At 30.4% G+C, this 16,913-nt stretch overlaps 1 protein-coding gene across 1 annotated transcript in view; it reads right to left on the minus strand.

The window, feature by feature from the left end:
* Window positions 1-16,913, minus strand: part of LOC107456787 (liprin-beta-1) — a 55,087-nt gene that overhangs the window by 24,181 nt on the left and 13,993 nt on the right. Inside the window, exons 4-12 of the mRNA XM_087165024.1 lie at window positions 15,095-15,226; window positions 13,186-13,297; window positions 11,856-11,917; window positions 8,370-8,454; window positions 8,001-8,056; window positions 5,358-5,537; window positions 3,790-3,898; window positions 1,786-1,932; window positions 1,079-1,199 (exon numbers count right to left, since the gene is read on the minus strand). Coding sequence (XP_087021150.1) covers window positions 1,079-1,199; window positions 1,786-1,932; window positions 3,790-3,898; window positions 5,358-5,537; window positions 8,001-8,056; window positions 8,370-8,454; window positions 11,856-11,917; window positions 13,186-13,297; window positions 15,095-15,226 — 1,004 coding nt within the window. The remainder of the gene's footprint in view (window positions 1-1,078; window positions 1,200-1,785; window positions 1,933-3,789; window positions 3,899-5,357; window positions 5,538-8,000; window positions 8,057-8,369; window positions 8,455-11,855; window positions 11,918-13,185; window positions 13,298-15,094; window positions 15,227-16,913) is intronic.

Genomic DNA, 16,913 nt, shown 5'->3' on the forward strand with positions numbered 1-16,913 from the left:
ATAGTTTATTAATTTTTAGTCATAATTTGCAAGAACACCACAATAGCATTGCATAATCAAATGTTTTTTGATGTTCTTAAAATTGAAAGATAACTTATTGTCGAAAAGTCAAAAAGTGTGATTCTTTATATCTTGAAAAACGCAGTTCAACATTTGCTAAGGGAGGATAGTTAAAATAACAAAATTCAATGCAAAATGCTCACTAAGTTATAAAGGAAAAAATTTATTCACAAACAAAAATTTCTTAAAATGAAAAATATCCTCTAAAATTCACAAAAAATGCTACAAAAAAAAAGAAAAATATCATACATAAGAAATGACAAAAAACATGAATAATAAATAAAATGCAAAAAAAAAAAAATGCAATCTCATCAATATTCTAGACCTGGTTGAACCATAAAAGATGCCCCTGTGGCACTGTTATAAGACACACACACACATATATATATAGAACCCCAATACAATAGAACCCCATTTTTATTTTGTTGGTATGATCCGTTAATTGAAATATATAAATCACAATAGAATCACTTAGATTAAAAGGCAATGAACACATTTTACTATCTGCAACAATTGAAATTTTCAGAGGCTCGAACTTTGCAAACTAGATATCAGTGATCAAAAAGAACAATAGCACAGAAATATATACAGTTAGCATTTGCAAAATTCAAATCAGCATGATTTTAAGTTGTGTATACAACTTAATTCTATATAGGTATAAAATATTAATAAAATTATGCAAAAATTTACAAATTTAAAAAAAACAAAACAAAAAAAAAAAAAAAACACCAAGATAAAAGTATTAAATTAAAAATTATACAGCACTGAAACTCTTTTTTCCACTATAAAATTAAATTGTTAATTTGGAATCAATGTGGTGAAATTAGAACTAGCCTATATTGCCTTTTTATCCTCCTGCATATGAAATCTAAACTAAATAAGATAAAACATAATAGTTGGAACCTCAGCATTTTTTAGTGAAAAGCTAATTTCATTTGGTGTATAAAATAAGAGAACTTCTTTCACGAATAGTTAAGTTGTAATTTTTCCATTGTGAAGAAAGAAAAGAATATCATACTTTCCAAATATCTTCCGCAATCCTTTGTGCTTCTCTTTAGGTGGATGAATAGGTGAAGATGTTCTTCTGCAACTTCTATTTTGAGGGGGTGACACAGGAGATGTCTCTGATATTTCAGGAGCTTCAAAATATACATTATTAATTTCAGGTATAAATTCAAACACAACATCAAAGAAACACTTAAAAAAATACTAATAGATTGTGAAGTTTGCAAATGAAAAGATGAGTGTTTAGTTAGGTTTATTTTGCAAGTAAATCCAGTCATAACATAGGTCAGGCAATGAAGAACGAGTTAAGAATGAATGGAGATTTTGCATTGTTAGTAAATGCAATTGGTACTAAGTGTATCAGTAATGGATAAAAATAAAAGTAATTATTTTTTAAACTACTTTTATTTTAAATTTCTTACAGATATTTAAAAAAAAAGCTTTAAAGAAATAAAAGTTTTAAAAACAGAAAAAAACTGTTTTAATTATAAAACATTAATAAAGCATTTGAATTTCTGTTATCTCAGTAACCATTCAACCCATTTATTTCTAATTTTTACATCATTAAAACTTACAAATAGCTGGCATTAAAATTAATTTAAATTTGAACTGTAAATTTTGGCTGGCATTCTGTAAGATCTATCTTTGCATTTTTTATCTTAGGTTTTACAGAGCGAGGAGGCTAACATATATTTTAAGAAAAGTGCAAAAGAGAATCACCTAATTCAGGTGCACTGGAACAGCGTTTTCCTAGTCGCATTCTGAGAAGTCCTTTACCAAAGGATACACCAGACGGTTTAGGACGAAAGGTGCGAGGTGCATCAAAGTTCGAATGGTGCAAATTGTGAACAGAATGGGAAGTACCAACTGAAATGAGACAAAACACTCATAAAAATTTTTTGAAAACAATGCATGTAGTGTATCTACCACTACAAAAATGTAATTCCAATTCACTAATATATAAGACATGTTAACTTGATTCTAGGGTGGGGTACGTTCTCATAGGTGAAGGTTGACATGGTCAATATCTCAAACATTCTCTCCCCACATTTGTAACCCGGAAGAACACATACCTTGTCAGAAACTCCCACTCCAATTTGAACATACACACTTTGTTGGCTGGTCTACATTGAACAGTAGACTTGCTACTTGAGATATTGTCCTTCTCACGTTGTCGTTTCAAAGTCTCGATTACACACAACTTACAACACATACACTCGACTGCTAAAGGTAACAAAGGAGCAACTACGACCGTGAACTTAATACAGCTCTCCCGGCTTCTCACAAAACAGGAACGAATCAACTAGTGGTATCCATTCATCGAACTCTATCACAGATAATATTCTGGTTTGGGAGTGCTTTCGTGTATCTACCACTAAAAAAATATAATTCGAATTCATTAGTTTTTAAGACACGTTAACTCGATTCTACGGTAGGGTACCTTTTCACAGATGAAAGTTCACATGGTTGATAACTACTATTCCCCACAATGCATTTCATATTCTAAAAATCTCAAATTCATATAATGAGTATTTATTTATTTATTATTATTTTTTTAAAAAAAGGTTATTTGATTGGGTTGATTTATTTAAGGATTTTGAGATAACCATTACATTATATTTTAAACAAAAGGAATTCAATTGACAATTAAAATTTTTATTAATTCATTTTCTCATCAGAATAAACCGTTCCTACAGAGTGTTTCAATAAATATTTGAGAATAAAAATTACTTACTAATCAATTACTTAATAACCTTTTATTGAATAATCAATATGTTCTGTTGCTACGGCAACAGTTTGTTTTAATCAATTCCCCCCCCCCTTTTTATCATTTTTTAAGAGGAAATTATTTAAACTTTGATGAAAACATGAAACAAAATAGCAACATACATATTTTAAGAGCTTTTCAAAGAACCTGAATCAGCTTCTAAAGCAAAGCACAATTTATAACTTTTCATGTAAAGTGCAAAAAAGTGGTTAAAAGAAAAAATGCCCAATTGAGTCAATCCTAATACAGTAATTAGTGTTCTGATTTTGGCCCATAATTTGTGGCAAAACGCATATTTATTTATAATAAAGCTGATAAATGTTAATTGAGGATAAGCATTTTGTCATAGAAGATATTTCTTTGCGATTCAAGATAAATGAACATTTTGTAATAACCTACCCAAACAAGTAGTCTCTCTCGTATTACAAAATTTTCATTGTTTCAAAGAAAAAAAAGGTCTGGATAATGGCTTAACTCTTTTGAATCTACAAATGAATGAAAAAAGTTGGGACAGTCTACAAATGATGTCACACTTTTTTAAAAAATTTTGAATCATTTCCTTTCTCTTGTCACAAAATGTCATCATAATCCTCGTATTACATGTCGAGTTTATTACATAAACATATGCTTCAAGTTCAGAAGGAAAGCACTATATTATAGGTCATAAATTCCAATTACGCATTATGTGCTTTAATGACATTTTTAATTTTAACTATGATTACTTATTAACTGATTTTGATGAAAAAATTTAGAAAAAAATAAAATATATTTAACTTGGTAACCTTAAATATTTTTATTTTAGCAAAATTGTGTGACATGACACTTCTTATAGCCCCTTTCTTCTCTCTTGAAACAAACTATCCCAATTTCACCCTCTCCCCCCCCCCTACCAAATGTGACATCATTTACACAGCGTCCTCATTGCAGATAGAATTTTAATAAAAAAGAATTCATGCCTGTTATACGGGGTGTCGAAATTTCGGGTACAGGTTTGACAAACTGCTTCAGAATATCCGACTGATGGGGTCGAGGAAGTGTCGAATAAAATCTTTTTAAAGGTGGAGTCTGAAAAAAAAAATTTCAAATACAACCTTAAAACTGGGCATATTAAACACAGTGTATAAAATAAAAAAGAACACACATAAGTGGGAATTCTAGATTTATTAGATGTAGGTACTTTTGTAATAATAAAAAAGTGTCAAACAGCTGTTTGGGAATTTTTAAGCTCTTATCACCAATTTTTGACTTCAAATGTCCAGTCCCAGCAAAAGCCATAAGCATTGAAGTGCCTGAAGGTCATATTTTTTAATGTTACATACTTGCAGACCTTTATTTACCGTAATAAAATGAGGAGTGTGCTGAAATTAATATTTGCTAATTAATGTTCTTAAAAATGTTCAGACAGTAAATAATAACAGATTACTTTTTTATGCATACATTTTCTTCTAATTTTAAATGTTTATCCAGATAAATAGGCAAATTAATTTGGGTAAGAAAAAAATTACATTTTGCAATACAAGCAAAAGAAATTAATATCACAACTGGTGGCATTAAAAATTTCTATGTAATGTCAAAATCTCTTTATAAGTTTTCTAGTTGTTATTTTAAATATTAAACAAAATGCCAGTGAAAAGGAAGCTGACAGGAGATAGGTTCATACTTTAATAGTGAAATAACTTAACGATATTTTTAGTCGTGGATAAAGCAAAAAATTTACTTGCCATAAAACTGGTGGAAAGTTGAATATTTTTTCCTTAGAAATTAAAGCAGAAATGTTTTTTTTTAGATTTCAAAAAAATGACGTCTGGTTTGAAGAAATAGAAAATAACCTTTCAGGACATAAATGACTATCTGCATCTGGTCACATCACTGTCTGCTTTGTGGAGAGGGTATACAATGAAATTCATTAAAAGATTTACGAAGAATTAAAAATATATCCAGAGGCATCCGTTTAGTAGGACTGTCTGTTACAGGAGGTTTCACTGTGTATATATATAACGTCGTTGCCGAGTGGAAGGATTAAAACAGGTCATAGGTCGGGAAGGAGGGTACAAAATTTATTTATTAATTATTAGACAAGAGCAGTCATGAGAATGATTAAAAGTGCACATGAAAAGTTGCGCTCCTTGGTTATATGTTAGGTCCTTAAAATGTCTTAATTTAGGGAAAGTGGGAAATCTTAGTAGTTGCTATTGGTTTATGAGATAAATCGAATGTTTCCCACACAGAGCAAAGGGAAAAATGTCCTGCTCTTAATTAATGCACACTTGAGCCAAAAATAGATTTAAGAACAGGATGCGGCTTTTAAAAGTGTGAGAATAATTAATTAGGATGAAGTTTTATAAAAGAAACTAACATAAAAAGATTAATTGAAGCTTTTTATGTTACATATATATATATATATATATATATACATGTATATAAAAGTTTTCTAAAAAAGGAAATTCTCCCCCCGTGAGTGTTATATGAGCTCACTGAAATAATCTTAAAAGTGTTGGGCTGATGAGAATAAGAAAAAAATTACTTTTTGTGGTGCGGATGGATTGACATTCTCTGAACTGCCGCTGTACCGACATGCCACCTCTCCTCCCCCAAAGGGTGATCCTCCCCGAATGGGGGTGAAGAGAGGAGACAAACGATGATTCTCATTCTGCCTTGGAACAGGAGGGGGTTTTTCACTCAAACTGAAATCGTAGAAGGAACTCTGAAAATGCAAACGAGACTGTAAATTATCATTGATAGGAAGCAAACACTGATAAAAAATAATACAGGTTGGTTTTACATCTAAAAAAATTTGTGATCAGAGAGTTGAAAACTAAAATAAAAAAATTAAGGCCTTCCAAAACTGATTGCAACTTGTAATTGAACATCAAATGATTTATGATATGTTTTGTTAATTTGGCTTGTTGCAGGCTGGTCACAATATGTAACTTAATTCCCTTTTAATATGTTTAATTCCCTTACAAATATTTCCCTAATGAACGGATGGATTGTTATTGACAAATTCTAACACAAACCAATGAATGACAGTCAGAGGATGCAGCTGATTCAAAAAGGAGTGAGTTGCAATTTTCTAAGTATTTTTATCTGGTGTTTTAGGTTGAAAGATCTGCAAAATAATGACTGAGGTAATTTCTCCCTTTTTTATTTCTTGTTTGTTTGTTTTTCAATTTCATAATTAGAGATTTTATGCACATGTATTTTTTAAATCTAAATGGAAAATTCCTAATCAGTTTAGAACCTAAGCAATAAGTTTTAAAAGATATATTTATAGTCCAAATTTACGATATTTGAAACGTCATATTGCACTTGTACCACATTATTAAAACCACTATTTGCAATTAAAATACAGATATTTTAAAATCTACCTAATTATATGTAATTGAGTGTCTTCTAGAAATTTTCCATTGGTGTTAAAGTTTAACTAAATTAATTCATGATATAATCTGTAATTTGTGTAATAATTATTAGTCCAGTAGTAATTTCTTTTCTATAAATACGTTTGATTTAAATCCAGCTTGGTTGTTTTCATTAATTTATCTTAACATGTTTAACTTTTTAATTTACAACTAAATTTGCAGCATGCACATGCAGATCTTACAGTAGACACGAGCAATACTTATAGTTACCGAAATAATTAAGAAATAATAAAATAGTATATTAAAAATAATGTAGCGTCTCTTTGTTCCCTGTTAAAATTATAACATGGCTATACAGTTCAGTGTGGTCAGAAGATCTTGTGGCATGTGGTAAGTTTATCATAGGCACATCGCAAATTGGGCCATTAGAATATACACATGGTAGCTAAAATCACATTTAAATTATTTTCTGAGCTGTGGTGGTTCAGGTGATAGCGCATTCACCTTCCATTGAGGTGAACCTGGATCGAATCCCAGCAATGGGTGGTCGATACAAATTCCGACTCAGCTCGCACCTACCACAGTGCTGACATAAAATATCCTCAGTGATAGATGGATCATGGGTTAGATTCCTCTTTCTGTGGAGCTAACTGTGGGAGGTTTTCTTGATTTTTCTGTTCATGTAATGCAAATGCAGGGTAGTTGCATTAAAAAGTCCTCCACAAAGGAAATTCCTCCCAAGACTTGATCAAGGAGTTCCCTTGTCTTCTGGAGTGGGTTACAAGGCTGCGGAGTTGAACATTAGTAGATGTAAACCCTAAATTAAGGTGGCTGTTCAACGCCGGTTATAAAATAAGATTGTTAGACTAAATATTAGTTTTAAAAAGTTAAACACAACACAATTTCGTTTAGTTTTCAGATAAAATTGTCAAAGAAAGATTAAACAGACTCCAGATAAAATCATTAGAGAATATATCTAAATTGATTAATTAAATCCCTTGAAGATTAAATTTAATACAATCTAAAATTAAAATATAACAATGATTCAAAAAATTAGGGGCAAAATTAAAAGAGAAAAAACTAAAAGAATAAAATTTAAAAAAAAACACACATTTACAAACATATAACTACAGATTATACAATTTGGTAAAGGAGATGCTCAAATTTTCAGATGGCCGACTAGATACACACATTGCATGCACCATCACAAACATATAGGTATGATACTAAAGCTTTGACATCTCTACAATAGCGTTGATTATAAGAGTGCAATATGGATTAAAATAGAATGGTCCGGAATAATTTTGTTTATTACCTATTCAAGTTTTATTTTATAACTGGAACTGAACGGCCAATCTTATTTTGTGTTCAGAATTGTCAATGTTCAACTCCATAGCTTTGTAATTTTGAACTCAGCTCAAAAGACAAATGATTTCCCAGATCAAGCATTGGAAAAAAAACTTTTGTAGACGACTATTTGATGAAAGTAACTTGCTTTTGCCTTACATTAAAAGAAAAAGCACCAAAACCTCCCACAGTTATTCTGACCAAAGAGATTCTACCCCATGATCTACTATCATCGACGATCGGTGAGAGTCCCAAGCAGAATTCTCTAGGCCAGCCATCGTAAAAATTCTAGCCTGAATCACCTCATTGAGTGCATTATCTCGAGATACTGCGACATAACCTTTCATATTATGGCACTCCCTCTAATGGCTTTCAAAAGTGTCATTAGAGGGTTGCAATATTTTAAATCTCTCTATGTATCCCCTTCATAAAACCTAAAAATAAAATTTTAGAGTACTCACAGACAAAATGGTAGAGAGGAAGCTATCTTCAACAGATCTGTGGGAGGAATCATTCTCTGGAAGATAAAAATATTTTATTAGATGATGAAACAGAAATGTTAACTCTATTTGAATGCTGAATAAAGACTTGATATCTAACATTTCAACATGGGTCATCATTATGTTGCGTTACTTTACAGCTTACTGAATTCAACTATTCTTTTGTAATAAAACTGGACACACTGTGAATTATTCAAACATTTCAAGCTAAAAGTTAGAGAAATGCAAGCGTTTGAATTTATTTACACTATATAAATAATTTACCATATTGTTTTACATCTTTACTGATGTTAAGAAAAAATAAAACAAAAAAGAAGTAATGAAACATACTTTCGTGGGAAGAATTGGATAAAACTAATTCTTGAAGTTTCCTGTATCGATTGAAAGAAGTTTTCATTTCCTGTATCTCTCTTTCCTGCAAAAATGAATAAATACTTTGATCTACCCTAGTACACTCAAAAAAGTTACAGGACAAACTAATATATTTAGTTGGAAACACATTGAACGGTGTTCATTTTGAATCAATGTAATTGGGTGGAACAACCATAGCAATCAAGAATCTTTAAGGTCATGAAAATTCACTGTAACCTCTCAAAGATGTTTGCCAGATTTCCTCTTTCGGCCTATTTATGAAATTTCATTTTCCCTCCTTTTATTTTTAGAAAACACAAATCAAATGAATCAATATCACAGCTTTGTTAAACTTTTTTGAATAGCGATGGGAAAAAAAATGTGCATAGATATCATTTCCCATAGCCATTACATCATTCTTCTTTAACAATTTTTATCTCGCCATTGAAAAGCCCATTCTTCAGTCAATCCTACACAAACCAGCTAGTTTCATCAGAATTTGAGCAATAAGACACCTAGCTCTTTCAAAAACCACTTCGTCCTTCTTTTATAAATAGGTACATATAGTTTGATCAGTAATATATTCAAATGTGGTTGATTCGAATACTATTTAATTCTCCTTTTAGTAACATAAAAATTTTTATGATTAAAAGATTGTGTAAAAGATGAATCTTGGGGTATTTTGTGATTATTTTTTAACATAAAAAAAATTTACTGCTGCCGTCTACACTATTTTGGAACATTTTGAGCAGGCATGCTTCTCACTGTCATAACCTATTAGATAGAACAATATGAGATTTTGCATATTTCGAGAGGACCCAATGTGAGCCAATGCCTTCCTTCGAAGATTTCTTTATGTCGACTTCTGATTTATTTTTGATCTCCAATTCTTTTCATTAATTTAAAGAAAATCAGACTCCACCAAGTCAGCGCATCTCAATCGCGGCTTTCCCCGCTTTCTTGTCCCAGTGGGTCTAAAAAGCAGTATATTTCTTATTGTACGGTAATCAATCATTCGAATCATGTAGACCATCCATTTCATTCTATTTATATTTTTGCATTTAATAATATGATATACTAAACTAGAGAAATGAATGTGAAATCAAAATATGATTGAACATTATATGATATTAAAATGTCTTGGAATCAGTTATTTTATGTTAAAAATGAAAGATTTCTTTTTTATTCCACGTAATTCAATTAGTGGAATTTTTTTTTTTTTTGCATCCATGTACTGTTATTGGGTAACTTATCTTACTTTGTTATATAATTTCGAATAATCTTAACATAAAATGAGCATTTTATTACATCGTTCGAACACAACGATGTCAAATATTTTCCTTTTATTTAAAAGAAAATTGGGATTCATTTAATGAGGGGTCTCGATTTCTAAAATATTCCATCTCTATTTGGTATTCACCAGACTTGTCGATCACAAAATTATTTGTTATTCGGTTCGTGGGATAGCGAAAAATTATGTCTTCATCTTAGCAGCGATTTTATATATTTTTTTCTCTATATTAATTCGGCAAATGGTTTATTAATGATTATATTTATGAATTAGAATAGTAATGATTAAAATTGTTAAATATAATGAATAGGTGGATAAAATTAATGTGTTGTTAAAATGTTAGCAACAAAATAATTAAATTTTTTTATTCAAGCAAATGAATTACTTTCTAGTATATACTTTGTTCAAGATTAAGACTTCTTACTTTACCCGTTTCGAATTCCATAAATAAATGTACTCTAAAAATTTCAATAAATTTATATTCAATATTCGTCCATGTTAGCTGAATTAAATATCACACTGTTCGTTTTCCAAACAGTAAAAAAAGGGAATTGTTAAAAGTTCTATTGATTTTAATACATAACACTCACTTAACCTTGGTTATAATAAATCTAGTTCCTTAGCTATTAGTAAACTTGGTTTTATTATAGATTAGACTTTAATTTTATAGATTAGACAAAAATTTTATTTGCTTCATGCTTATTTAACGATAATATATTGATGATCTGTTAAAATCATGCTTATTTCTTAGTTGCCAATACGAGCATTTGTACATTTTTAGGAAGTTTGTTCTAGTGGCACGGAAAAAAAATTACAACAATAACTGTTAGTTCTTTCATTTTATCAGCGCCAAAAATCATCGACAGTTTATATATCTTTGAATTAATTAGATTTGATGATGAACAAAAATATTTTAAATCAAATTAATTAAAAGAATATTAAAGTAAAAATCGTGCTACTATTTTAAATATAAAAATATAATCTTTCAGGAGAAATAAGAAAAGTTGGTTATGTCATTTAAAAATTAAAATTCTTTAGATCCACTCTTAATTATTTTTAGTAGGGATAATTGCAAACACTTATTTATGATCCAATCAAATTACTAATTTCATTCAGCAAAATTTTCCCCCTCCCAAAAATACATACTCATAGCATCCCTGATAAGAATTTTCTGTATACTTTAGTTGTACAGTCCAGTTTAGTTAAATGTATTATTATAACAATTTTACAATGCAAGCAAATGTTATTGATGTTTTTTTAACATTACAATTTATCAATGTCAGTGATACACATGGCTTGAGTAACGGTGAGATATTTGACTCTAGGAAATTAATATGAAATAAAGAAAGTCTCAATTGTTTCAATCTTATGAAAGTTAATCAAAATAGTGCACATAGAGGATCAATCAAACTCAAAATAATGAGGTTTAAGAGTACACTTTGAAAAAAAAGAAATGCTGCCATATTTTATAGAGATAAAATGGGGTTTATTTTAAACCTTAAAATTACTTTATAAAATAATTATTCATTACATACAGATTAAAAAAAAAAGATACACTTATAAAAATAGGCATTAAAAATATTCATACAAAACATTTAAATGATTCTCTGCAGATAAAAATGTATAATTGGGATTAAAAAAAAAGAAGTAACTTAACCAGTTATAGTCTTAGGATATTTTAAATATGCATCCATTAAGAATTTGAACAATCGATCCAAGTTCAAAATGTCATCGATCCAATTTGTATCAAATTTATAAGAATTGGTTGGTATGCAGAATTATAAAATGCAGTCATTTTGTAAATGCACCAGGTCTTAAGAAAAGAGGGAACTTTGCGGACACACACAGATTCTTTTGTCCAGACTGTTTAGCACAATTGTGACTAAATCCCAAGAATGGGTGATTGCTGACCTAAACCTTGACCTTAAGAAAACCCCCAGCTTTCAAAAAAAGCATTAAATTGCATGATTATTCTGAGAAATCCATCACCAAAAGCATTACCCTGACCCAATAGTATCACAAAGAAAATATGTTGTTCTTATGTAGAATATTCTATTTTTAATAACCCTAAACTATCAACTGTTGCTTTGACTTTTTTTTTTCACTAACAATACTTAATAAAAATGTGATATCTTGTGTGAGCACTCATTCTAGAGATATGTGAGTGAGATTACTTTTTCATCATTTAAGGCCATCACAGATGAGAGGGCTCCTCTCAATTTTTCAAACTCACTATCTGCAAAAAAAAAAAAAAATGAATAAATTTAAACCTCACCACAGATATACACTATGGCCAGAAGAATCCAGACACCCAGAGGTTTGGACTCAGGTCATCCGTAGGCACATATTAATATGGTGTTGGCTTCCTTTTTACATCGATGACAGCCTTCTGGGAAGATTTAACGTGTGAAGGAATTACCTTCCATGACAGCTGCAAGGAGGATGATCGATCTGGCTGGCTATAGTTTGTCTAAGATAAAAACTCCTCCCGCCACAAATTCTGAGGAAGTCTAGTGCTATGAAAACAAAAAAGCCACATTTTAAGGAGGGTAGCTTCACTCCAGGACTAACACAATAGACTGAAGAGATTCCCTTTCTCTTGCCGACCTGGCCCGAAACCTATCCAAAACAGGGACCCCATACCCCTACTTGAAACAGTCATACCTTGTTACCATAGTCACCGCCGCAGGTCCAGACGAATGTCTGGAGGAGTTCATATTTCAGACAAACTATACGTAATCAGCGCTCTAATTCGTCCCAAAGGTGTTCTATGGGATATAGCTAGGGGATCTGAGAAGGCCAGTCCAGTTTAGTAACACCCATCTCCTCAAACCACGTCTGTGAGCCGCAATGACTCAGGGGATAGAACGTTCGCCTTCCTGCGAGACAAAACGGGTTCGAATCCCGGTCGATACGAATTCCGCATCCGGCTTGCATCAACCACAGTGCTGACGTAAAATATCCTCAGTGGTAGATCGTGGGTTAGAGTCCCCTTGCCGCCGGGGTCTAATCCTGAGAGGTTCTCATGGTCTTCCTCTCCATGCAATGCAAATGCAGGTTAGTTCCTTCAAAAAGTCTTCCACGAAGGAAAATTTCTTCCAATACTTGATTAAGGAGTTCCCTTGTCTTCTGGATTGGGTTTAAAATGACAAGGCTGCACAATTGAACATGAGTAGTCGTAAACCCAAAAATTGGGTCAGCTGTTCAACGACGATTATAAGAAAATAAAAAACACGTCTGTGCAAGTTTTGCTGTGTGAATGCTGGAAGATAAATGGGCCCGAAATATTGCCATAGAGAGTTGTAAGTGTAGCATTGTCCACATACACATCTCAGAGTCCATGTTTCCAACCACAAGAACGAAATGGACACAGGCCAAACTACGGAAAACACCCTCACACCATTATGTTTCCACCACTCTAACAAGCGGGTGTCCGGATACTTTTGGCTCACATAGTGAAGATGCAGATAGTGGAAGAGATTGAAAGAATTCCTAAATACTAACTATTATTATCCAGAAGGGGTGTCGTGGCTCCACTGCGTGCAAGTCTTGCCTTAAAAGTTGACAGTTCAGTTTCCTTTTCAGCCAAACAAGCACATGTCAAAATAAGCTCATTCTAAAAATAAAACATTTTTAAATACCTAATAATATTTTTGAACAAAGCAAAATCAATCTAAAATATTTTTTTAATAGAGGTTGCTACTTTGTTTCATTAAAAAAAAATTTTTTTTTGGTAGACAGAATTGTTTTTCAAAACACGTTTTTGAAATTTAATCTCCATCAAACTTTTTTTTTTAAAAAAAAGAGGAAAAAAGAAAGTAATTGAATGCAATGATTAGCGATTTTAAAAGCACTACTTTTTCAAAAAATGGATTGAAAAGTTAGAGATAAGTCAACAATCATGCAAATTTGTGTTTCTTGCGAATGTAATAATAATACAGTAGAAGATCTGAATAATATGATTCCATTAACTATAATTCTCCATATAAGGCATTCACATTATCTCTAAAACAAACTCGACTCATTAAATTTTTTAGATCTTTTGCTCTAATGTTCTTAATAACTTCACCTTTTTTTCATAAATAATGGTTACTTTAGTGCATATTTTTGCGTTTTAAAGATTTTATATTTAAAAATTACTGAAAAGCATTAGCCTCATGTCACAAGATTTATGTTATTAAGCTCTTCTACTACATTATGTATGTTAAGAATAAAAATGAATTTTAAAATTTTTTCCTAAAGATAAAATAGTCAGAACAATATAAATTAAATTTTTTACAAGTATATAAATCAGAGTTTCGTATTTTTCTACTTTTCTTTTTATTCAGTATTTTGTCAGTCTTTGTTGAATATCTTATAACACCAGAACCACTGGCGCTAGGGTTCTGAAACTAGGACATCGACTACAAGGTGCAATTTAAGTCCCCAATCCAAAAAATCACTTACAAATTTCAATTACTCAAGATTAATGTTAGAAAAATGACTTCATATAAAATGAACATAATAGAGTCAAACCTCTCAGGAGCGACCACCCTCCATTCCACAGTAAAACGGTTGTTGCTAGAGGTTGATCGTTCTTAGAGGATACCTTCATTGACTTCAAAATTATTATTAAAGGCACATGATTTTTCGCAAACTATTTTAGTTTAAGTCAGTGTCATTTTCTTGATGGTCAAATGCCACTTCTGTTTGCACCATGCAAAAATGGATCAAAGAATAAAATTTAGCATCTATGAAACTGATCCTTCTGATAAAATTAAGTATAAAAACAAATTCACCAATTATGAATGATAAAGCTATTTTAAATAAATAAACAATTATGTTTTTTCATGTTTGCATTTAATTTTATATCATAAAAATTTGTAAGCTTCAAAGGATGAGAAGATTTTGTTTGTTAGAGATTGTTTTTCTGAGATGTTTTTTTTTTTTCTGAAATAACTTTTTATTCCATAATTTAACTTCCAACTTTAAAAGTAAATCATCGATAGCATCCTCTTTAGTGAACTCTTGACTGCAACATAATGTTGTAAACTGAAAAAGAGCTCTCTAAATAAGAGCCTCATAAAATTATTTTGAATACATTATAATCTACTTGTTTGTCTCGTTAAATTTTTGTTTTGACATTTTTTGTGTTTCCTTATTTGACCTTATTCGCATTCGGCACAGCCAATGGTCTCTCCTAAAGGTTTTCTTCAACACAAAGTCTATGGATAAAATTCTTGTGTGAAATTCAAAAGTGGTCGTTACATAGTCTTTCCAGAAGAGAAGAACTGCTGGAAAATTAGCCGAGAATATACAAACTTGATCTTAATAAGTTGCATACAATTTATTACTTCTTCATGCAGACTGATAGAAAAGGTTTTTAAATTATTTTATTCCAGTGGTCAAAAAGACATAAAAGAAAATGAATTACTTCTAATTTACAATTCCTCTCTTCTGTTTCTCTTTTCTCATTCTCTACACTCGCCAACCGTATTCTTAGTGCAGATATTTGAGCCATCAAATCAAGTTTACTATTTTCAATGGTTGATCTCGTCGACATCTCCTGCAATCATGAAAGTAATTGATAATTTTGGAAAGCAAAATACAGTGAAACATCGGTCAAACGGACATTCTTGGGACTGAAAAAATTTTCCGGTTATGAAAATTGTCCGTTTACGGGAAGGGTACCCTGATAACGAAGTTTAACGCCCTACATTTTTTTAGAATATTTTCAAGGCTATAGAAATAATTAAATTATCTAAAATAATTATCTATAAGGAAATTTTTTAAACTTTAAAAAATATTTTTAATACAAAAAAGAATGTATGAAAAAATTTTGATATAAATACATAAATCTAGATGAAGCTACAGATAAATGAATATAATTTTCCAATCAGTCAGACAGATATTCAAGTTAGTCACATGATACTGAATAGGAGTTTTTAGTCCTCAGTCGATACACATGAAAAAAACTTTATTTTGAATCATTTTTCATTTATTTTAATTATTATTCTTTGTTTTAATTATATACAACCAATAAAAAATAAAATTTAAAACTCTATAAATTCAGAATAAAGAATAAATATTAAAATCGATAAGGACAATAAAAAATTCAAATCTAAAATTTCTGAAAATTTGAATGATTTATTTAATTTTTACACAATTATTAAATAACACAAGTAGGACTGGGCTATAAATCGATATATCGCGACATATCGATTTAACGCCTATATCGGCAAACCGATACAGCGACTTACATTCCAAGCGATGTATCAGAAATCTGATTTAAGCCGTCGAGTGAAGAAGACGATATAACGATATAGCGATATAGCGATACACGCAAGGACTTTCTCTTACGTTCCGATGCCAACTCGCGCTGTGGAAGACGATATTGTTTCGTTATGTTGAGACGGCCTTGACTGATGAGCGGTAGAATCAGAATCACTTTTGAGACCTTATATCGTTATATCACATGTTCGTTTTCGCAACTTCGCGATTTGAAATCGTTTCTTGTAGATTATTTTCAATGGGATTAACTTCGTGATCGCCGTCGTAACCTTGTTCTGAACGCAATCTATTATTGAAAAGAATTTATAAAGAAAAGTTTCTTCATTAATTAGGTAAGTTTTTTATTTATTTTCTGACAAAACTTTTTTTATATTTTTAAATGTGAAAATTATCGGAAATCTAATTTAAGGCACCCATAAGGAATTAAATTACAAAGTAAATAAATTTGTTAGGTTGTTTTTTTACTTTCTTTGAATTTATTAAAAACCTTTCGGATAAAATTTCTAATAATTTAATGGGCTTCTATTACTGATTTTAAATTTATAAATCTTGAGTTGTTTTTATTTTTAGAAATAAAGTTAAAAGAAAACTTATTTTTTGGACATAAGTCAATAAACTTTATTTGTTCAAAAGAATTTGAAAACTTTGCGAATTTTATTCATTTCTTTTTTTTTTTTTTTATCAATTACTACTTCGTTTTATTAGAGAGTAAAATCATTATTTTTTTTTAATTTTCGTTTTATATTATTAGTTAATTAGCTAAATATATTACCGAATATCACAATTCTTTTGTTTTTATTTTTAAGAATTTAATTAAGAAACTTTGCCTTACTTTGTTTTTCGTTCATAATTCGGTCATTATTTAATTTAATTTAATTATTTATATGAAATAATAATAAAAATAGTGTTTAAGAAGCATTTTTTTTTCTAAAATTTATTTAGCTCTTTGTTTTAAGCATACA

Source organism: Parasteatoda tepidariorum, chromosome 5, assembly GCF_982258835.1.
Source record: "Parasteatoda tepidariorum strain Cologne lab strain chromosome 5, Ptep-v5.0, whole genome shotgun sequence".
NCBI classification, from domain to species: Eukaryota; Metazoa; Arthropoda; class Arachnida; order Araneae; family Theridiidae; genus Parasteatoda; species Parasteatoda tepidariorum.